This window comes from Leopardus geoffroyi, chromosome A3 (genome assembly GCF_018350155.1).
Source record: "Leopardus geoffroyi isolate Oge1 chromosome A3, O.geoffroyi_Oge1_pat1.0, whole genome shotgun sequence".
Lineage (NCBI taxonomy): Eukaryota > Metazoa > Chordata > Mammalia > Carnivora > Felidae > Leopardus > Leopardus geoffroyi.
In genome coordinates this window covers 14,020,821-14,044,323 of record NC_059336.1, presented here as the reverse complement: position 1 = coordinate 14,044,323, position 23,503 = coordinate 14,020,821, and the positions used below count along the sequence as shown (strand labels likewise).

The 23,503-nt window shown below is 50.5% G+C and overlaps 1 protein-coding gene across 3 annotated transcripts in view; it reads left to right on the top strand.

Moving 5' to 3' along the window:
* EYA2 (EYA transcriptional coactivator and phosphatase 2) overlaps nt 1-23,503 on the top strand; it is a 267,355-nt gene that overhangs the window by 175,952 nt on the left and 67,900 nt on the right. For all 3 annotated transcript variants that reach the window (XM_045444372.1, XM_045444371.1, XM_045444373.1), the window contains 2 exons: nt 2,624-2,766; nt 9,628-9,711. In XM_045444372.1, the coding sequence (XP_045300328.1) occupies nt 2,624-2,766; nt 9,628-9,711 (227 nt within the window). The remainder of the gene's footprint in view (nt 1-2,623; nt 2,767-9,627; nt 9,712-23,503) is intronic.

Genomic DNA, 23,503 nt, shown 5'->3' with positions numbered 1-23,503 from the left:
GTAATCCCCAAGACTGACCTTACCAAAGGGTGACAAGGATGTGGAGCAACTAGAACTCTCTCACCTGCTGGTGGGAATGTGAAATGGCACAACCCCTTTGGAAAACAATTCAGCAGTTGCTTAAAAAGTCCGACACAGACTCACCATACAACCTCGTCGTCACGCTGGTAAAAAGAAAGCTTACGTCCATACAGAGATTGACGTGTGAATGTTCACAGCAGCTCTGTTCCGTCCCCAAACTAGAATCAACCCACATGTCCATCCACAAGTGACCAAAGGCCAAGCGTGATATATCTGTACAAGAGAATAGTACTCAGCAACACAAAGGAATGAACTATCAGTATACATAACAACATGGATCGAATCGCAAGATGATGATTCTGGCTGAAAGAAGCCAGGCAGAAAAAGAATATATACCGTGTGATTCCATTTGTTTAAAACTCTAGAAACAGCAGACTAATTCCTAGCGAGACAAAGTGTATCGGTGGATGCCTGGAAAGTGGAGTAGGAGGGAGAGGTCACAAAGAGATCAATAAGGAGCATCTTGGAGGTCCTGTAAAAGCGTGAGAAGGAAGAAAGGAAAAAAGTGAAATGACTCCAAGGAAGGTTTACGTAAATTGCTCTGACTGTGACCTTCAACCTTGACCCTTCATTCTCAGGAATGTAGAAAGTTGGGAAAGGGGCTGCTTCTTTGGGATCGGGGAAAGGGGTACTCCTAACACAGTGGCTTCCCCCACACCTTATTTAGACAGTTCTTAGATGCCTGGCATTTTCCCTCTTTTTCAATAATATCTGCCTGGATTTTGATGGGCTCAACAGGTATTTTCTAAGCCCCCATAGCCTTAGAACCACCAAGTGAATCCGCATAAGCCTTATTTATGACTCGTAAGCACCTGTGAACTTATCCACTGCCTGTTCCCCACCCTCCCGAAGAAAGTCTGCTCACTCGATATTCGGGAATCTCTAATGCTGTGTCCTGGAACTGTTGGGGAATTGGAGGTGGCCCCACAGTCCTGACAACTCAAAACCAAACCTTTTCTGATCATGTCCTTCGTCTGCTAAGAAGTTTTATAAATATTAAATAAACCAAGTTCAGCCCCTTGGGTTTTGGAGGGAAATAGTCCTTCCAGGGTAGGAAAAAAAAAAAATCAGTCCATTGCCAAGTCTTTTTAGACAAAAGCATTTTCCTCCTAATGATCCAAGAACTGGCGATGATGGAAGGAGAGATGAGATCCACGGGATGCATCTGGGAACTAAAACAAGCAGCTGCAAAATGAGAGCGCGGGAGGGGGTGTCCTGTAAGGTTCCACGCCGGTTCCCGCTTCTGTCCCTCTCGCCACGAGGGCTGGCCCGCCCACACTTTGGTTCTGCCTTTACCGATGGTTTTGCAGGGTGACGCGGACTGACATCATCCCACTTTGTGAGTGAAATGAAGTCACTACGCTTTCATAAAAAGCCACGTATTTCAAACTCCTGTGCTTAACACACAGCCTGGATGCCGGCTTTGGGACCTGGGTCCCGGGAGGGTGTGCTGCTCACTCATGCGGGGCTGGCGGACAGTGGTCTGAGGACGTGAGTGCGGCAGCCTCTCTGTGCAGAAGCACCACCTGAATGGAAGCAGCAGGTGACTGCCCCCTGCCCTGCATCTCCTCACCGACCCCCACGTGTGTGTGGATGAAGCCAGAACTCGGTTCAGATCATTTCCTCACCGCCCTAAGTGCAGCCCCGTGTCGGGTGCTTTCGTGGATGTCATCTCCCTAATTCTCAAATCCACAAACATCTTGACAAAGTGAAGCTTTATTTTGGAGAGAGAAACAGCGCAAGTGGGGGAGGAGCAGAGAGAGAGGGAGACACAGAATCCAGAGCAGGCTGCAGGCTCCGAGCTGTCAGCACAGAGCCCGACGCGGGGCTCGAACTCATGAACCGTGAGATCATGAACTGAGCCCAAGTCGGAAGCTTAACCCACTGAGCCGCCCAGGTGCCCCAGGGGCTTGCTTTTAATAGAGAATGGAGCAGACCACATAGGGAGAGCAGCAGCATAGAGAATGCTCCCCACACACCTCCCTTTCACCCCAAGTTGGGGGTGAGGGGGGTCTTCAAGATAGAAGAGTTTGCTGCCCTGCTCCACGCAGTTACTGACTTTCTTCCTTCTGTTCGTCTGGGGAGTCTCAGGCTTCGGGATAGAGAGAGTTGCAAACACTGTCAATACAGCTCCCCCAGTGGCCCACCCTCACTTCCCTAGATTCTGCTCAGGTGTCCCCTCATCCGCAAGGCCCTCCCTGACTGGCCCCATACCCATTAGCGACCACCCAGCTCTCCCCGTCCCCAGCCCATGTGCTAATTCTCGGTAACACACGGCCCCAGCTGGCATGCTGCATACTCACTCACTTGTCTGTCTGATGCACCTCTCCTGTCTCTAGAAGCTGAGTGCTGCATCTTCGCTCGATGAGTGAATGATTCTGAATAGGCCTGAGGGACCGTCATGAGCAGTTTCGAGCCCACGAGGTCTTTGCCTTCTGTGCTGCCTTTGGGACCTACCACTGTGGGTCCTGGTGTGATACTGCCTGGGAGGTGACACTCTGCAAAGCTTCTGATGTGTCCACCCTTCCCTTTCCGATGCCAGGCGAATACAACACACACAACGGGCCTTCCACGCCGGCAAAGGAGGGAGACGCCGACAGGCCGCACCGGGCCTCCGACGGGAAGCTCCGAGGCCGGTCGAAGCGGAGCAGCGACCCCTCCCCAGCGGGGGACAGTGAGATCGAGGTAACTCCAGACTGCCTGTTTGACTTGGTGAATGTAATCTCCAGCCGTGGCCGGAACGAGAGGCTGGGGGGCAGAGTTGTGTCCACGCACACAGCGGGGCTCTGGGTTCGCAAAGCTCAGTAACAGAACAGGACCCTTGAGGGGAAAGGAGAGAATTGTGGGGGCCGTCAGGAAGCGCTGTGGACTGTCCAGGCTAGGAAAAGTCACCCTGGGGATAGTAAACAACTCGGGTAGACAGCCGCAGAATCACCTGGAGGCCTGTGAAAACCCAGCTTTCGGGGTCCCACCCGCAGTTTCCAATTTAGTAGACTGGGGGCGGGGCCTGAGAACTGGCATTTCCAGGGCATTCCCAGATGATGCTGATGCTACAGGTTGGGGAGCACACTCTGAAAGGCCCTGGTAAAGACACCAGTGGGCAGAGAACCTTCCCAGCTGGGTCAGAGGGTTCTTAGCCTCCTACGTATTACTGTCAGCTGGAGTGCTCTTTAAAATACAGGTGCCCTGGCCCCATCCCAGACTAATTAAATGTACATTGCAAGAAAGTTCTATTAGTTCCCCTCGTGGCTCTGATGTGGCTTGAGGATTTACCTATCAGGAGACAGGAGGCTGACTCTGCTTGCATCATTTCTACGATTCTGAGTTTCATAGAAGGTTCTTGGAACCATCATTCTCAAGCTGCATCCCAGATCAATTAAATCCAATTCCCTGAGGGAGGGACCCAGGCTTCGGTATTTTAAAGCTCCCCAGGTTATTTCCAGAGTGCAGCCCCAGCTGGTCTAAGGGATGTGCCAGTCTTTAACAAAGCCAAGCGTAGGATCGATCATTGGTCACCCACTGGCATTGTCCCAAACAAACAAAAAAGAACAGCATACATGGGAGAAGGGAAAGGGTACTAGTGGGGACAGAGGAAAAACAGATGCCCAAAAAACAGATAGACATCTAGGGAGAACTGATAGACATCTAGGGAGAAAAAAAAAAAAAAAACGGGCAGGTTCGTTAGTTTGTACTTTGCAAAAGGCAGAAATAATAGGAGGGCCGATCTATTGGCTTGAGTGTGCCATGGGTACATGGGTAGTATTGGCAGAGTCTGGGTCCAGGCCAAGAAATTGAAATGTACCATCATCCCATCTCTGTTCATAATCCTGTACAATTCACGCAGCAGCCACAAAGCTCAGCCCACAAACTCAGATGTGCTGAGAAATACAATTTTCATCATCTCCTTAAAGTCATTGTGATTTTGACTCTGAGTCCCCATCCCATCAAGACAGTAAGAAATGCAGTGTCATTTGGGGGGGGGGGACTTCTACCTGGAATTCTATGAGAATCTCAGGGCTCAGGTGGTCTCAGAACAGACCAGGTCTACAGAACAGATCCTGTAACAGCCAGGATTCGAGGTGATGGCTGCTTCCTTCCTCCTTGTCAGTGCCTGCCATGGCCCGTGAGAGCCCAGCCCTTCTCTGGCATGTCCATGCCATACATTGGGCGTTGAAATCCTCGTCGAGGACCAGAACCTTGGAGCATGAGATACAATCCTTTGGTTGCAAGCAACAGAAACCAGTTCTGGTTACTTAAGCAAATGCGAATTTACCGGGAGGGCAAAACAACATGGAGGGGGGAAGTGATAAAACCAAGGTTGGAAACAGCTGTAACAAAGACCAAGGAATCTAGGGAACCTTCCGGGTGCCGGCCCCTGCTGGAGAGTAAGCCACGTGCAATTCTAGCGCCAGTTCACTCAATGTCTGATTCCAAGGAGACAGCGTCCACTGGCCTGACTCGGGTCTTGGGCTCACCCTTGATCGACAGCCCCACCAAGACAACAGAAAAGAAAACCAGGGTGCTCTTATCAGACAGGGACGGATGCTGGGGGCCCAAGCACAAGTGGCCGCCACCAGGGGATTTGAGATGTAGCCAGCGTTCGCTGGTAGGGCTTATTTATGGCCAGCGTCTGTTCCGGCTGTCCCAGAAGGTGCTGCGTATTTTGAATACCACTCTCGTCTCCTCCCCTTGGTCAGCCGCCTGAGGTATTCCAGTGGCCACCCAGGCTGAGAACTTGACCCCCTGCGGACCCGCCACAGAGCAAGCGTTCCCACTACTCATGGGACCACTCTTAGGCCAAGGGATTTGTTCTTGCTTTTCCTCTCATTCTTAGAGCCCTCTCCTTCCAACACCGAGGAGACTTTGCAGCATCCCCTCAGCAGGACTTAGGCCTTTGCAAAAGACTAGAAGAGAATTTGTGTGCCTCCGCTCGTCCTTCGGTTTCCTGCCTCCCATTTTCCCGAGGGTTTCCTACAGCTTCAAGTTGCGGGATCTGTGGGAATCACAGGGTGGCACACACACGAATGTCTTGTTGCTGTTGTTGTTTTTCCTACTATTCGGTCACTTAACACGGCTTCTGCTCTTGGTGGGGGTGGAGAGACATTTTCCACCGAACTGAGAAGGCAGTGGGGGTGGCATGGAAGTCAGGGATTACGGGGCGACATTATTCTGGAAACAGCTGCTTCTCGATTCCAGAGGAAAGTACCACTGGGCAAGAGCCGTTGAAAAGGTGTGAGCTGTGTTTCACTTCTGTGCTTAATGTCAGCAGAGAGGGTTAGCACCACATCGCACCTCCGAAGGCTTTGGCAGCTTTGCTAATGACTGAAGCCCACGAGAGAGAAACGACGTGGGAGAAGTGGAAAGGAGGGAAATTCTGAGCGTATATTAGTTAAACTCCATCGACCGCAGGTGCCAGAACCCCACGTGAGCTAGCTTAAGTGGAAAAGCAGAATTTATTTTAGGGATACAGAGATTCTCTACCCCAAGGTGGGAAGAGCGGAGTGTCAGCAGGATGCTGGAACCAGAAGGAAGAGCGTGTGTGCCTTCTCTCTGCACGCACTACAGTGCAGGTGCCCGGATGCCCAACCGTAATGTCTTCAGCCCGCACAAGCGCTGGTTCCTGGGCTCTGCCCTCCTCCAGCCTCCCTCTGTTTCTGTCTGAAACCAGGTCCTGGCAAAGTGTGGGGTGGTCTTTCCATCTCTCACCCCTCTCTGCCACGCTCCCTGCAGACTGGCCCTCCCTGCCCTTCAGATTGTGCGGCCTCCAACAGCCACTCAAAGATGGTGAATGTCTTTCTGGGTTCTGATTTCAAGTTTCCAAGGAAAAGCCTCTGGCCCAGGTGGGATTGGGGCTCTCCCTGGCCCAAACCATGATGGGCTAGGGGGGAGGGTCACTGCAAAGCAGCCACCCGGAACTTACCCACCAAGGATCTAAGGCAGGGGAACAGAGTGGTAGGGAGGGGGGCAGACTTTCTTCTTCAGAGGCTATGTTGTAGATAAATGAATGGGGTCTGCATTCAGTTTGAAAATACTCACTGATTTTTTTTTAATTCCCTTACCAAAATCTCTCGCTTTAACTGATCCAAGTTCATTTATTTTTTTTTAAGTCCATTTACTTATTTTTGAGAGAGAGAGAGAGAGCTTGCATAAGCAAGGGAGGGGCAGAGAGAGAGAGGAAGACACAGAATCTGAAAACAAGCTCCAGGCTCTGAGCTGTCAGCACAGAGCCTGACATGGGGCTCGAGCTCACTAACCATGAGATCATGACCTGAGCCAAAGTCAGACGTTTAACTAACCAGCCACAGTGGCTCCCGATCCAATTGAGTTCAGATAAATTAGGACTTAGCCATTGAAACCCAGAAGCCCTCCTTAAAAACAATAGTTTTCAAATCTCTTTTTTTTTACCATGACCCGTAATAAGAACTATACTTAATACTGTGACATACACACACATAAATGTAACTAGACCAAAAAACTCACAAAATCACACTCCGATCTGCCAAGTGCCTTGAAAACCCTTGCAATAACTGACCTTTTCCTCCTAGAGACCACCCTTCTGTTAAAGGCATGGCGAATGCCCATGTTTAAATTAAGTACAGCCGTTCACCTCCAGAGAGGTTTCAAGGGTGGCCCATTCAAGATGGCAGACTGAGTTGGTGCATCGGGCCCCCTGGTACCAACACCAGCTACACACACAGTCAGTCAGGCCCTTTGCCCTTAAAGACCATGATCACCGGAAAATGACGGAAAGCAACAGTGTGAAAGATAAGGGCCAAAATAAGTTAATAGGATACGTGACAGGTAATTTAAAAAACAGAAAAGAACTTTGGAAAACTCTGAGCAGTTTTCTTGTAAAGATCCAGGGAGCTCTTGCATCTATAAAATATGCAGTGGGGGCTGTTCGGAAGGAAATACTCAGAGACAAAGAGTCATTGGAAATTTTTAAATGACAGAATCAGAAGTTTAATAGAAGGGTTGGGAGAAAACGTTTAAGAAATCTCCCAGAACACAGATCAAAAAGACAAAATTCTAGAAAATATTTTTTCTTAAAGTACAAGCAGTATCAATCAAAAAGGTCTAATTTGACTGTCTTCGTGTAAAGAAATAAGATCAAAAATGCTTAGGTGCTGAACAGTATGAATGAAGAAAGACCATACCCAGGTTTATCCTCACGGAACTTGAGGACTGCATGTATAGAGAAAAGATCTTAAAATATCCCAGAGAAAGAGCCCAAATGTCCATCACTGATGAATGGATAAAGAAGATGTGGTTTATATATACAACGGAATACTACTTGGCAATGAGAAAATGAAATCCTGCCATTTGCAACAGCGTGGATGGTACCGGAAGGTATTATTGCAGAGTGAAATAAGTCAGTCAGAAAGACAGATGTCATGTTTTCATTTATATGCAGAACTTGAGAAACTTAACAGAAGACCATGGGGGAAGTGAATGGGAAAAAATTAGTTACAAACAGAGAGGGAGGGAGGCGAACCATAAGAGACTTTTAAATACAGAGAACAGGGGCGCCTGGGTGGCGCAGTCGGTTAAGCGTCCGACTTCAGCTCAGGTCACGATCTCGCGGTCCGTGAGTTCGAGCCCCGCGTCGGGCTCTGGGCTGATGGCTCAGAGCCTGGAGCCTGCTTCCGATTCTGTGTCTCCCTCTCTCTCTGCCCCTCCCCCGTTCATGCTCTGTCTCTCTCTGTCCCAAAAATAAATAAACGTTGAAAAAAATAATAATAATAAATAAATAAATAAATACAGAGAACAAACTGAGGGCTGATGGTAAGGAGCAGGGGAGAGGGGAAAATGGGTGATGGGCATTGAGGAGGGCACTTGTTGGGACGAGCACTGGGTGTTGTATGTAAGCGATGAATCACGGGAATCTACCCCCAAAACCAAGAGCACGCTGTCCACACTGTATGTTAGCCAACTTGACAGTAAATGATACTAAAAATAAATAAATACAATAAAAGATGGACGAGGAAAAAAAGGAAAAATAAAATATCCACAAGAGTGAAAAAGCAAAACCTACGAAGGACTAAAGATTCATGAAACATTACACTCCCCGTCGGTCACACGGGACACTATGAGATAATGGAGGAATTCTTTCAAACATCCAGAGGACTTTATTTTCCAATTGGAATTCTGTACCCACAGGTACCATAGAGCAAAATGAAGATAGATCAGAAAGGTAGGAATTCAGCACGGTTACTTTCCAGACACCCTTTCAGAAGAAGCAGCTTCAGGATATACTCAAGCAAAACAAGGAAGAAAACCAAGAGAGACCTGGGTTCCAGGAAACAGTCGATCTCGTCCGGAAATGCAGTATAAGGAAGTCTCAGGATGCTACCTATGCAGCAAGCCTGAAGATGACCCAGGCCACATTGGAGCATTCTGTCACTGAGGATGAACCTCTTTGCTACAGCGGGTGTGGCCGAATTTGAGACTCTAACGAAAGCACATCACTGGAAATGAGACAAAAATTAAAGCAGTTCATAAATTCCTGCAAAAACAAAAAGTTATTCCAGACAGGCACGGTTCCTCTGTAGAACAAACTGGGATATGCCGTGGTTTTTAATCAGGAAGGAGCACAGGGAAGGACATGACCTTAGTGGTAGAAACAGTCTCCTGAAAGTGGCTCTGGGGTTAGGACGTTGGACACACAGAGAAGGAGGTGAATCCCAACATGGTACTTGGCTCTACGGTGAACAGTGATGAGAGATGCGCATGCCCTTTACTGTTTACCAACCTTGAAAATCAACACAGAAACAGAGCACAGAAGATCAAAGTACCTCTATGAAACCAAGCACACGAATCGGTTTATCCACGGTGGGAGTGCAAAAGTAAGCCTAGCGCCGCTAAATGACCGAGAGGGGAGGAGGTGGGGGGAAAGGGCGAGAACACGACAACCGCCTTCCATGTGGGATTTACTGCGTCAGCCCGGGAGAGTGTCCAAAGCGGATGGTCTTAGAAGTCGAGGGGCTCACCTACGTGAAAAGCGTAAAGTCCTGGAGAAGTGCGGGAGATCGCCATAAGCTAAACCCTCATCTTTCACATTACTGAGTCAAGAGCTATTGTCTCAAGTCGGCCAATCAGTAAGTAAAAAGGCATAAGTACGTTACTTAGAGTTACGGAGGTAATCGCCAGAACTGCTAAAAACAGGAGTGTTTAGAAGTGGTCAGGCTTAGGGTGAGCGGGTGAATGTAAAAATGTAGTACTTCATTTTTTTCAAATGAGTTATATGATTTTTATTGTTGCTTTTGGACTGAGCTCCTCCACTTTTGAGCTTTCTATGTGGAAGGCAGGAACAGGCTTCTTGGTTCTGGCATCTGAGGGTTTGATAGGAGCCCAAAATTGGCCCTCAGAACACACTTTACACGGCTGAAGTTGGATGGGGACCCAGTGACACATCGGTGAGTCACATGGTTTATAACTTGAAGATAATGGTTTTCAAGATTTCTTTCTCCTCCCAGGGAATCGATTTCTGCAGACATTAAGTCAGATGCAAGCAAATCCATTTGTCTTCCTTTTTTTTCATCACAGCGTGTGTTCGTGTGGGATTTGGATGAAACGATAATTATTTTTCACTCCTTACTCACCGGGACTTTTGCATCCAGATACGGGAAGGTAAGGACCCATGTTGTGTCTTCTCGCTCGGTTTCTTTTTTTTTTTTTTTCTTTTTTTTTTTCCCCCAACATGACAGTCTGTCCAGCTGGTTTGTCCTGGGAATTGTGGGGGCAGTTGATGAGGCGGCTTCTCCAACAAAAGCTACCCCTCTGGGTCAGTCTGGGTTTGAGAGCTCCTATGGAATTTTCCCTCGACATGTGAACATTTAATTAGCTTCCCCTTCTGTCGTCCCCCATGCCTTTCTTCCAACCCACGAAGCGTTCAGCATCCACTTGATCGGATATAAGCTCTTAGTCTGATACACCGCAGCCAAAAACAGTAATTTTAGCTAAAAAACGAGGCAAAGTGTTTTCCTTGTTCCCTGTTGTTTATCTTAGCGTCTCCGGCAGATGAGTTTCATCTTCCTTCCGTGTTTCTGAGACGAGGGGCAGGCGTTTTGTCAGCTCCGGTGTGGACCTTCATGACAGCTTGGCCAATCTGTCACCGACAGATTATGTCGGGGAACCATCCGGTTAGAACTCTGGGCAGATGCTATGGGCTGATCGGTGGTGAATGTAAGAAACCCTGAAACCACCTTCATAATGCAAAAACGAACCCAGCTGCTAAGACCCAAACCCTGCCGACTCTGTGCATCCGTCCTGCGGGCTTCCCGGCAAACCACATGTGGATGCCGTCTCTCCGGGGAGGCAGGTTGGGGGGGTGGGGGGTTGCGTGGAGGGACAGGGATTCAGAGAACAGGCAAAAGCTATCATCTCATCTGAGGTGAGCAACCTGCTGGCAGCTTCGTCCATGCACGGGTAGGAACCGTGAGACTCGCCAGCGCCTGGAAAATATTTCTGTTTCTGTTTAGAGGCCAGAAATATGATTTGACATCACCTCATGGCTTTTCCAGCTGCTCGTGTTTTTTATGGGGCTTATAACAAGCTGGATGTGTAATTAGCAAGATAGATTTATCATCTGCCATTATGTTGTAAAGAGTATAAAAATGGTGTTGGTGGTGCAGAAATCTCTTGCCACGTAGGAATGCCGTTAATACGTCTAGCAGGGCCTGCGGGAGATCCGGCGTGCGTTCTTGGACAGAGCACGGCTTAGGCAGAGGGTGGCAGGGTCGAGAACTGCCGAAAGGACACCAGACCGGACTGGCAGGCGTTGCAAAAAGTTGAGCCGTCCCGCAGGGGCTATCGTAGTGGGTTACCCACTAGGTCTGGGCGTTTTAGGGTTTTCCGAGCCACCCCGGTAAAGTCACTGCCCCCTGAAAGGCTTGCCTTCACTCCTCTTGCCCTTAGAGACGGCCCCCTGTCAAGTTCTGCGGCTGCGGGTAACCGTCGGGTTCTCGCGGGTCGTGTAGGGCTTTGTCATCATGGGGATGGTTTTTGCGTCTGTCTCACCGCTGTTCCTGAAACCACGCTGTGGGCGTCCTCGAGACCAGGGCAGAGCCCAGAGCCCATGCCACCTTGTCATCCCTCACTGCCAGCTGCCTCTCTCCAGCCGTACCGCCTCATCCCAGCCACCTTCACCTCCGGCTGTGGTGCTGGTCCTGTATAGCCGCCTGGAGAGGGACCACCCTACAATACAAACCTGGTCGTGTCACATCCCTCCCAAGGCTGTTCGTGAGCGGGCTCCTGCCCCCCTCTGCAGCCCTGTTTCCTGCCTCTCGTCCTAAAGTGCTTTCTGTCCTCAAACCAGCCGCCTACCCTCCCATCTCTGCCGGGTTTCTCCCAGGAAGGGCCGGATGCTGAGTGGAAAAGTGAGATGGGAAGGCAAGGCAGCCCATACAAGTTACCGCTGCAGGTGACCGGGGCTCAGTCCCACCAGGGACCCCTGGGAGACTCTGTAGAACACACTTCCGAGCTGACCCGCCAGGAGGGAGGGTGCTGGGATACTTCTTTGCCACTTCCCTTCCATCATAGCTTAAGGGCTTCCCTAGGGGATTACCTCCCTGCACTTCTGGCCTGCCCCTGAGAAAGCCCTCCAGCAGGGAACCTCGAGACTAACAGTTGAAAGCCTCTGCACCGACAGGAATGGCAACAGCTGAAAGGATGTGGGGAAGGAGCACCCTGGAAGCCTCTGCTATACTCTGGAATGTTCTAGCATGTTGTTTTACTAGCATAACTCTTGTCTTTCAGTTCTCATTTTATTTTTTTTTTTTTAACGTTTATTTATTTTTGAGAGAGAGACAGAGCGTGAGCAGCGGAGGGGTAGAGAGAGAGGGAGACAGAATCTGAAGCAGGCTCCAGGCACAGAGCCCAATGCGGGGCTCGAACTCAGACAGTGAGATCATGACCTGAGCCGAAGTCGGACGCTTAACCGACTGTGCCACCGGGTGCCCTCATTTTATTTTTTTTTAACGTTTGTTTATTTTTGAGAAAGAGAGAGAGAGAGAGAGAGGGTGCAAGCAGGGGAGGGGCAGAGAGAGAAAGGGAGACAGAATCTGAAGCAGGCTCCAGGCACAGAGCCCGACACGGGGCTCGAACCCACAGACCGCGAGATCGTGACCTGAGCCGAAGTCTGACGCTTAACCGACTGAGCCACCCAGGCGCCCCAGTTCTCATTTTAAATGTAGCTTCCTTCGAGAGGACTTGGCTAACCTTTATCTAAAGCACATCGCTCCCCATAACTGTGTTTTTCATCTATAATTATGCACTCACTGTGTGTCTCCCTTCTAGGCTATATGTACCATGAGGGCAGGGCCCATGAACATTTTTTTACCTATTCAGCCAAACAATGCACGGGCCAGAATTGCTCAATAAATATTTGTTGCATGATTAAGTCAGGACGATCCTCTAGAAAAGCTACATGATGACAGGCACTTTTTTTTTTTTTCTTTTTTTGCCTGTTTGGTTCATTGCTTTATCCCCAGCGCATAGAACAGTGCCCCCACTTAGAAGGCATCAAATAAATATTTGTGGAAGGAAGGAAGGAAGGAAAATAGTATCCAAACAAAAAACGCCTAGCTGGTGGCTGCTGACCAAATTCAGCCTGCAGACATTTTTGTTTGGCCCCTAGAGTGTTTGAAAAAATGTGAATTTGTTGCCAACATTTAAAAATCAGGAGATTGCACGGACCCAAACAGTCCAGATTTCCAACTCTTCTTGAAAAATTAGAGAATCTGGCAATCCTGCATTTTCGTGTGGCAGCCATCGATGGGAGCTGAGTAGCGACTGGCCTCTTGGGGGGGTACCCTGTGCAGCCCACCCCACAGGCCCCCTTGGCCTGTTTAACCCACTTATGGGACCCTCCTTGGCCCCACTGGCATCTGACTTCAGCGTCTATCCTAGAATTTCAGAACCACAGAAGGTCGGAGTTGGAGGGACCTAGGAGACCAACATGGCCAGTTATTCTCCATAGTACAGAAGGAGAAACTGAGGCCCAGAGAGAGTGAGAGTCATTTTTCAGGTTCACTTGTCTGCCTCTGTGCCCCCAGGATGTCCAGGGGAAACAGATGAGAAGCTCTTGGAGCATCCAAGTCCCCTGTGCCACATTCACTCCTGTTCTAGAATTCACCCCACCCTCCCCCCCCCCCCCCGCCGCTCTCCCCTAGATGAGGAGTACTTTTTTTTTAATTTGCTAAATCCAGCCACTCCAAGAGAGACCCAAAGTGACCGTGGCTTAAGCAAGATGGTTGACTTCGTCCAGCTAGCAGTCCAGGTGTAAGCAGATCAAGCCAGTAAGACTCCTACACAGCACCAGGCACGAAGGCCCTCTTTGTTCTCTGCCTTCCCTAGAAGTTGCCCTCATTGGCAAAATAAAACATAGCTCGCCCCCCATGTGTACATTCCAGCCAGTGAGAAGGGGGAACAGGAAAAGGAGAATTTACCCCTCTTTATCTTATTTTTCCCCTTCTCTGTTAAGGGCCAGACTCGGAACGTGTGCCTATCATTTCTTTTCACGCTCTGTTGGCTGGAACTTGATCACGTGGCCACATATAGCTGCAAGGGATTCTGGGAGGTGTAGTCTTGTCACATGCACCATTCAAGTTCAGGGATTCTGTTATTCTGAGAGGGAGAAAGGAAGAGTGGATACTGGAGGAGAGCTAGCGTTTCCTAGCACGGAGCACCATGTAATAAGAGGAAGAACAATGAAAGGGAAAAATGTTGAGGAAAAAGAACCTAGAGGGCAACTGTATCTGTAGCTCCAAAGAGAGATCTGGGCTACAGCAATAAACTTGGAAGTGAGAGAAGTGTAGAGGACCCTAGAGGAACAGAAGTATGAACCGCATTTTGCAGACAGAGTAACTAAGGCACAGGGAGGTTATGGAGTCAAGGTATTCATAATAGAAACAAAATACGTAGCCTTGACTTTTGGCCCACGACTCTTTCTCTTTGTGCTTTTCCAGAAGCTGCAGCTACATGGAACTCATTACTAACAGCTGGTAGCAAAGCAGGACTCAATTTGAAGCACTTTGTAGAGCGTTTAAGCTACAAAGGGAATTTATTGGGTCGCAGTAATTGAAAAACTCAGAGGGACTTGGAATTCAGGTTGGGCTGGATCCAGGAGCACAAGCAGCATTCTCGAGGCTTGGTCTTTCTGCATCCCTCAGCCGACTTCCTCCATACAGCGACTCTCTGTCAGCAATCCCATCCAAAAAAGAAGACCTACTTCCCAAATTCCAGCACAACTCTCAGGCTTGAATCTCATCGGCCTAACCTCTGGGGCTCTGATTCGCCAGCCTAGATCAAGCCCCAGCCCAGATCAAGAGCCCACGGCCAGAGAGGGTGGAGGAGCGGGTCAGCTCCATCCCAGCCGAATGGATGGAATGGGAGAGGGACGCTTCCCAAAGGGAGACTGAAGTGCTCTTTCCAGAGAGGGTGAGGACAGGTACAGGCCAAGACACCTTGTACATCCGTGCCAAGGACCAGCAGCTCCCTGCTTGTGGCCATGACACTGAGCACTGCACAGGAAGCAGAATCCATGCCAATTGTGGTCCCAGCCAAAGGGGTAACTTGCTGTTTACTTAGGGAAATAAGGGCAACAGAGCTCAAATGATTAAGGCCTGACTCAAAACAGAGCGTTTGCATTTTCAGACAGAAACTGGGCTCTCTTCCTGTTCCCAATCAGAGGCATGTGTGCTGCTCGAGGCTGTCGTCTGTCCGCTTCCTTTCCATCTCTTCATACCCAGTGCTCAGTGCCAGAGCGTCCCTTTGGCAGAGCACCTCCCCCCATCTTGTGGATCCATTAGAAATTCCCTAGAGAGCTGGAGGAGCCCGCAGTTGCTGCCTCTCCCCTCACCTCTCCTCCTCCCACCGGGCTCCCGTGAGGCCCCGAACTTTTTTTTCCAGCCCGGATTAGGCAGATGCAAGGTGTTCGGGAGCCTTTCTTTGCCTGTGGCCAGGAAGGGACTCTTAAGGGGGATTGATCAGCGTGGGTCGCCCCGGACTCTTCCTTTTGTGCCTTGCCTTCAAGACAGCTCAGTACCGATGGGAAACTCAACTCCAGGGCCAGTTGTGTGTGCTTTTTACTAACGGCTTTCTTGGGGCGCCCGGGTGGCTCAGTCGGTTGAGCGGCCGACTTCGGCTCAGGTCACGATCTCGCGCTCCGTGAGTTCGAGCCCCGCGTCGGGCTCTGTGCTGACCACTCAGAGCCTGGAGCCTGTTTCGGATTCTGTGTCTCCCTCTCTCTGACCCTCCCCTGTGCATGCTCTGTCTCTCCCTGTCTCAAAAATAAATGAAAAACGTTTAAAGATATATAATAATAATAATAACAGCTTTCTTGAGATATAATCCACATGCTATACCTGTACGTTTCAGTCTGTACAATTCAGTGGTTTTTAAAAAAATTTTTTTTTTCAACGTTTATTTATTTTTGGGACAGAGAGAGACAGAGCATGAACGGGGGAGGGGCAGAGAGAGGGGGAGACACAGAATCGGAAACAGGCTCCAGGCTCCGAGCTGTCAGCCCAGAGCCTGACGCGGGGCTCGAACTCCCGGACCGCGAGATCGTGACCCGGCTGAAGTCGGACGCTCAACCGACTGCGCCACCCAGGCGCCCCAATTCAGTGGTTTTTAGCATGTCAGAGTTGCACAACCATCAGCAGCGTGTAATTGTGGGACATTTTCATCACCCCAAAGAGAAACCCGTGCTCCTCAGCAGGTACTCCCTATTTCCCCACCTCCCCCCACCTCCGCCCCGTCCCTGGCAACCACTAATCCACTTTCTGTCTCCATAGATTTGTCCCGTCTAAACATTCCTTAGGAAAAAAAAAAAAAAAAAAAATCCTAGCGTGTGGTCTTTTGCGGCTGGCTTCCTTGACTTAGCATCGTGTTTTCTCGATCCACCCCGGTTACTGCGTGTACCTTTTCGTTGCTGTGTGATTCTCCATGGTGTGGGATGTGCCACTCTTCGTCCGTTCGTGAGTTGACAGACGGCTGGGCTTGGGGCTGGTATGAATAACGCCACTGTGAACATTTGAGGGTGAGATGTTGCACAGACAGGGGTTTGCAGTTCTCTTAGGTGCGTACCTGGGAATGGTAACTCCAGGTTGAACATCTTGAGGAACTGCCAGGCTCTCCCCCAGAGCGGTCACGCCATCTTACGGTCCCCTAAGCAGCGTGTAAGGTTCCAATCTCTCCACCTCGTCACCAACACTCGTTAGTGTCTTTGTGGTTATGTAGTTTTCCCAGTGGGGGTGAAGTGGGATTTTACGGCGGTTTTGATTGGCATGTCCCTGATGACTAATGACGTTGACTGATGACTAAGGGTGTTTTCATGTACTGCTTGGCCATTGGTGACATCTTCTTGAGAAAAGTATCTGTTCAGATCCTTTGCCCGTTTCTTCATCGGTTGATACGACTTTTTTTTTTTTTTTTTCAACGTTTATTCATTTTTGGGACAGAGAGAGACAGAGCATGAACGGGGGAGGGGCAGAGAGAGGGAGACACAGAATCGGAAACAGGCTCCAGGCTCTGAGCCATCAGCCCAGAGCCCGACGCGGGGCTCGAACTCACGGACCGCGAGATCGTGACCTGGCTGAAGTCGGATGCTTAACCGACTGCGCCACCCAGGCGCCCCGATACGACTTTTTATCGTAGACTTCCGAGAACTCTTTATATATGCTGGGTATATATGTGATTTGCAGTATTTTGCAATGGCAGATATGTGAGTTGAAAATACCTTTTTTTCCCCACTTGGGTTTTTTCCCTTGGTTGATGGTGTTCTTTGAGGTATATGAAGCATTTCAGACGAGAGGGATTGTAATTAAATTTGAGAAAAGGCAGCCAGAGAAGGAGGTCTCATGGAGAAGCTGAATGTTGAATAGACTTAAAGGAACAGATAGATATGTGGCAAAAGAGCAGTGGAACGGCAAGTGCAAAGGCCCTGCGGCAGAAGTTTGCCTGGTGGATTTTAGGGACAGCCAGGAAGCTAACATGGTTGGAGCAGAGCAAGCAAGGAGGAGGGTAATAACTCACCGGGCTTTTGCTCTAAAGTGGGAGCCATAGAAGCTTGGACCAGAGAGAGGACAGGGTCTGAGTTATATTTCTAAAGAATCCCTCTGGCTGCCCCCCTGGGGAGGGTAGACCACAGGGGAGCAACATAGGAAGCAGGGAGACCAGTGAGCAGGCTACTGCAAGAGTCCAGCTGAAAGATGCCGGCTGTTTGGACCAGAGGGTTAGGGGTGGAGTGAGGGGAGTCTGGATATATGTAGAAGGCAGAACCAACCGCAAATAAAGAATGCAGCACGGCTCCTTCTTCTCCAACGTTGGGCTGTAGAGGTGTCCTCATTTCTGGCCCTGACCTGTCCACCCCCTATTGCCAACTAGCAAATTCCTCTTGACCAAATTCTGGTGTTTTTGCACAGTTTGCCATACGCCAAGCACTCTGCTGTGAACTCTCTTGTTTTAGAAGTTGGGCCTCACGCGCAGATGTTGAGTTATTCGTGTTCTGTGGGCACACGAAGCCCCTCTCTTGTTTCATGGGGGTAAGATGTGTGTTTCCTTTTATTTTTTTTTAACGTTTATTTATTTTTGAGACTGAGAGAGACAGAGCATGAACAGGGGAGGGGCAGAGAGAGAGGGAGACACAGAAGCCGAAACAGGCTCCAGGCTCTGAGCTGTCAGCACAGAGCCCGACGCGGGGCCCGAACCCACAGACCGCGAGATGATGACCTGAGCCAAAGTCGGACGCTTAACCGACTGAGCCACCCAGGCGCCCCGTTTGTTTCCTTTTAGACCCACGTGGATCTTCCTCCTCCCCTCTCCCCATAGTTTACTGTTGTCGATTCTGGTTTCCTGGAAAATACGTACTGCTTGTTTCTGTACATTTGGGGCATGTATGTAAACGGCCGTATTTAAATACCCCGTGCTTCTCACTCGTCTCCCTCTGCTCTGTGGTTTTTTGATCCTTCCACGAAGCCGTACATCCAGTCCTAGGGTTCTGACTCCGTGGTTCTCAACTGGAGGTGACTTGGCCGCCAGGCGACATCCGGCACTGCCATAACCAACATCCCGCAGTGCCCAGGATGCCCCCACGACAGGCACTTACCTGACCCCAGGCGTCCGTAGTGGGGCGTTTGAGAAACCCTGCAAGTAACCGACGCCCTGAATTCCACGCTTACCTCCTCCCCCTCCCCACGAGGAGGACAGCCAGGCTCCCCCAACCCCCCACCCGCACGGACAATGCTGTGACAAGCACCCTTGAGGGACTGCTGCAGCTTTACACGTTCTCTCTGGCGGAATCCCCACCACAAGCCTGTGAGGCATGGTGGCTCCTATTATATTCATTTCTGGAGAAACGGAGGCTTTGAGAGGTGGCCTGACTGGAGTCGCAGTCACCCAGCTCGGAAGGGACAGAAGCCAGGACGCGGCCCGCTGCTTTTAGCCATGCACCTAAACTGCGTCCCCCGGGGTCCATGTGAATGTCCTCAGGCCACTGGAGTGAACTCTTCTGCTTGACTGTGAGCTGCAACCGGGCATATCTGCCTGACAAAGGTTTGTTGAATAAACAAATAAGTAAATAGCTTGCAGGCACGGAGTTCTAAGTACGTGTGATTTGCAATCACTGCAGAAATGAGACTCCAGGGTGCCTGCCCCCTAGGGAACCGAGAGCCGTGCGCATGTGACAAGACGGGGGTTTATCAGCATCTGCCCAGAGCCAAGATGATGGGTGGAGTATTGAGCGAGTGGCCCCTCTAGGGCAGGCTTGGGGCCAGGGACATTCTGGCAGGTGGGGGCCCAGTGGCCCTTGATGCCTCTGCTGCCTGGGCACAATCCCATCCGGGTTTCCCTCCACATCATCCCTTTAAAGGGCCGTGTCCCGCTCGGTCTGAAGAGATTCGAGGTTTCAGATGGGCAAGGCAGGGCCAAATGTGGCCTAAAGACAGGCGCACTCTGGCCCCCTGGCATGTCTGCAAGTTCTCAACTCATTGCCAGTATTTTGAAATCTGGATCGTTTTCATGAAAATCTGGATGTCTCGCGTGTCAGTTAAGCGCCTGACTTCAACTCAGGTCACGATCTCACAGTCTGTGAGTTTGAGCCCCGGGTCGGGCTCTGTGCTGTCGGCATGGAGCCCACGTCGGATCCTCTGTCCCCCGCCCTCCTCTCTGCCTCTCCCCGGCCTGCGTGCTCTCTCTCGCTCTGTCTCAAAAATAAACATTAAAGAAAAAGATACTTTTAAAAATCTAGATGTCTCACTTCTCTTGAAAACTGGGGCATCCTGGCAACGCCAGACCTGAGTTTTCAGAGAGTGGAGACCCCTCGCCAGGACGTGTGCACCTCGGCGCCCCCCGCGGGGTGGGGCCTTCCACGTGCGGCCGGACGGCGGGCTGTGCAGCGCTTCCTCTGTCCCTGGAGGCATTGACATTTGTGAGCCACCAACGCCAGGTTGTGCCCAGGGTGTGCGGGACGTGTGGGGGCAGAGATGGCCGGTCCCTGGCTCCCTCCGGCCGACCTCCAAGCTTCGTCGAGGAGTCCCAAACTGTGCCTTTAGCACCCTGTCTCAGAGACGCAGGCTGTCCCCTTCCCCGTGACCGTCCGTCTAGGGAATCTCCTGTGGCTGGGAGCTCCGCTCACTCCGCGTGGTTCAAGCCCCTCCCACGGGCACCACCAACCCCCTCTTCCAGCAGCTGGAAGGGAAGCAGTGCCCCGCACCCAGCGTCCGCTCTCAGACCTTCCTGATGAGGTCTGAGCACCCTCCCGATGGCTCATAGCACCACGGGGCTTGCCATCGGGACGCCAAGGAGGCTCATTTCTCACTGGGATTGCTTGGCGATGGAATCGCATCACTTCACCATTAGTAAGTGGCCAGGACGGAATTTTCATTAGAGCAGCGCTGTTAACGCCCCACCCTTGGCCCCCGCAGCCCTCCCCGTTCCTGTGGGCATGATGGCCTCCCCCTGCAAGTAGCTGTGACACTCTGGGGGTGTTCTTCACCGTCCCCCAGATGTCCCCACCCTCGTGGACTTCCTTCCCCCGGCCCCACTTGCCTCCCGGGCCACCAGAACTTCCCAGCGGCCCCTCCCAGATAAACTGCTCGCACCTGAATCCTAGACTCAGGGTCTGCTTCTGGGGAGACCCAAACTGAGACACGGAGGGGGGTCTGAACGTTCGGACTTCTTCACGATCGGTTCTTACAGGAACGGCCACTCCTCATTGCCAGAACCCCGTTGCAAGGAGCGTAAGCCCTCTTGGCGACCTGAAGCGTGGTCCAGGGACCGGCATCGCCGGGGAGCTCTTAGACATTCAGGGTCTCGGGTCCCAGATGAACCAGAAAGGACATTTAAACTTGACTCCCAAGTGATTCCTTCACACATTAGTGAAGCAAGATGTAAGCCATGAACTCACTTGGTGACGACTTTTCTGGTGGATCCAGCCAGCCCGCCGGCCTCTCTGTACGTCTGGAAGAGGCTGGGCAGAGCAGGCCCGGCCAGACCTTGACTCCCCGCACGTTCCCTCCCATGGCTCCCCTGTCCCCTCCGACCAGCCGCGGTCCTCCCCCCACTCCTCAGCGGGTGTTATTACGTGATTCCGGCCCGGATTCCGGAATGCAATACCCAGCGCAGTGCCATCAGGATTCAATCAGATCCAGTTGGCGATACACGGCTTAGCCTGTCCGTTACTGCTTTACAAACTGAGAAGAAATAAAAAACCCCGGTTTTATGACCCAGCAGTTAAAAACTATTTGTAGAAGTTGCTACGGTTCAAATCAAAAGGGCCCTCCCTGGAGGACTATTAGTTAATTCAGAGGACCACAGATTCTTTCCTTTTCTTTCTTTTTGCCCCATCTACCTTGAGATGTAGCTCTAATTCACCTCTGTCGCTCAGACATCTAGAGCTTTCTATCCTTTGACAAACACAAGCCAAAGTGCTTAAGGACATCTGTTTATTTTATTTCTTTAATGAGAAAACCTTCCAATTTCTCCGGGCTCAGCTGTGTTTATTTACACTGTGTTAGCCATGTGAGGCCAGCACCTTGGAAGTTTAAAGGCCTGGCGGGGCCCTCGCAGCGGCCTCCAGCTCTGGAATGGAGTCAGCCCTGCCCAAGGAAAACAGAGTCCTTGGAACTCTATAAAATGGATTTTCAAAATAAATACTGCCTAATTCACTCGGTAGATGTGGATTAAGTCAAGATGAATACAATTTGGAAAGGATTTTCTGAGGAAGTCGGAGATTTCTTTCCCCCACTGGGGGTTAAACCTTGTATTTAAATCTTTGTTTTTCCCCCTCCAGCTCTCTTTTCAGTGAAGTGAAAGGTATTTCATCTTTGTGGCTAATAAAGAAATGAGGACTTTGATTGGCCTTCTCGAGCGGTGATTATTTTCTCGGTAGGACGAGGGATGGTGACTTAGTTAGCCGCTCCCGTCCATCCAGAAGGGCAGGAAGCAAACATCTGTGGTTGTCATTCTGGCGGGGGTGGGTGAGGAAGAGGCTGGAAATGCTTTGAAAGATGTCCTAGAGGTGAATGACAGTTGGGGGGGCCGTGGGCAGGGGATGGTACCCTTTGTGGATTTAATCCCCTGTAATAGTGCTTCCCTGAGCCAGCGTGCCTCCCTGCCAAGTGCCTTATGTATTTTAGAGCATTAAAGGATTATTTCCAACATAAAATATATTTTAGAGATGGTTTGGGGTTGTCAGAAAAGTGCTCATTAGCAGAGACTGTCTTTGAAGCCCTGTGCTCTCTGCTGCTTGGAGAGAGACCATTTCCTTACAGAGTCAACTTAGGCTGAGGGTTCTCGAGCCGGTTAAGACCCCCGATTTTCCGCCCACCAGATTTAACAAACGCCGACTGCTTCCCGAGACTTCTTTGCCAACTTTTCCCCCCGCCCCCTGCTTCTTTAGTTTTACCCTTCAGTGAACGCTGATGGGGATCTGGGGGGGGGGGGAGAAAAAAAGTAATAATAATAAAAGGGATTTAAATCTCCTATGCAAAACCTACAACAGATTGTCGGTTGGGTTCAAGCAAGACACTCTTTGTCTTCTGTAAATATAGGGTTTGGTGCTCACAATGATAAGGAGTGAAAAAAAATCCTAGGCACCCTGCAAGCCGAAATAATGGGACCAATTTTCCCTTATGCTTAACTAGCAGGTTGGGAGGCTGCCTCCCCCATCGCCCCACCTGCACTTTTTACGGTACTAATTCCCCAACAATAGGGCTCTTGAGCTGTCCAAGGAGCGCTGGGATTCCCGTGGGCCTTCGGCAATGAGGGTGTCACACGGGGTGGGGGGGGGGGGGGACGGCAGGAAGGTGTCAGCTTGGTTAGATGGGGGGTTGACTTTGACGGGGCCTTAGGAGGTTCCCACTGCCACGGTCCTCCTGATGGCAGAGGGGGAAAGCTCTGACCCAAGTCCCCCCACGGGGCCTAGTTCAAAGTAGAAATACGCGGCTTGAGAATCTCTTTGGAGATGCCCGTCAACGGACAAAGGGATAAACACGTAGTCGGATGTTCGTACAGTGGAATATTTTTCAGCCATATAAAGGCACAGAGTGCTGATCCATGCTTCCACATGGGCCGACCCTAAAAACATGACACGAAGTGAAAGAGGCCCGACACGGCCACGGTATAAATGTGGTTCCATTTATACGAAACATCCAGAATCGGTAAATCCATAGAGGTAGAACACGGGACGGGTGCTTGCCAGGGACTAGAGGGGAGTGGGGAACAGGGAGCCATAGCCTCATGGGTGTGGGGTTCTCTTTCGAGCTGATGGAAATATTTGCGAACTAGAGAGGTGTTGGCTCCCTCGTAAAACTGGAGTATCGTTCCTGCCCCACTGACCTCAACCGATGAGTCTGAGAATCAGGTGACTTTTCCCGAAGGGCACGGTGGGTGCTCTGGAGGGGACACAGCTGCCTGGAGCGGTAAGGTCAACATTTCTTACTTGAAAAATTAGAGGCTCTTTAAAAAAATCATCTCTTCATTTGGGGTCAGGGTCACATTGGCCTCATAAGATGAGTTGGGGGTGCTGTCTCCTCTTCTGTTTCCTGGAACAGGTTGCGGAGAATCGGTGCGAATTTGGTAGAATTCTCCAGTGGAACCATCTGGACCTGGGGATTTTGTTTCTCGGGAGGTTTTCAGCCATGAATTCAATCTCATCCTGGGCGAGTTGTGGTAGTTTGTGGTTTTCGAGGAAGTCGCTCATTTTGCTCATTGTCAAATTTATGTGTGTAAGAACTAAAAAAAAAAAAAAAAAAAAAGGTATTTACTTTTATGGTGACTTTCAGTCTGTCCTATAACCCATACCCAGAAGCCTTCAACTATAGGGATAAAAGCTATAAACCTTTCCCCCACGTGCATGGCACTGGGTCACGAGTCAGACCCTTGGTCCTCAAGACAAACCCACGAAGGCAGATGTGGTGAT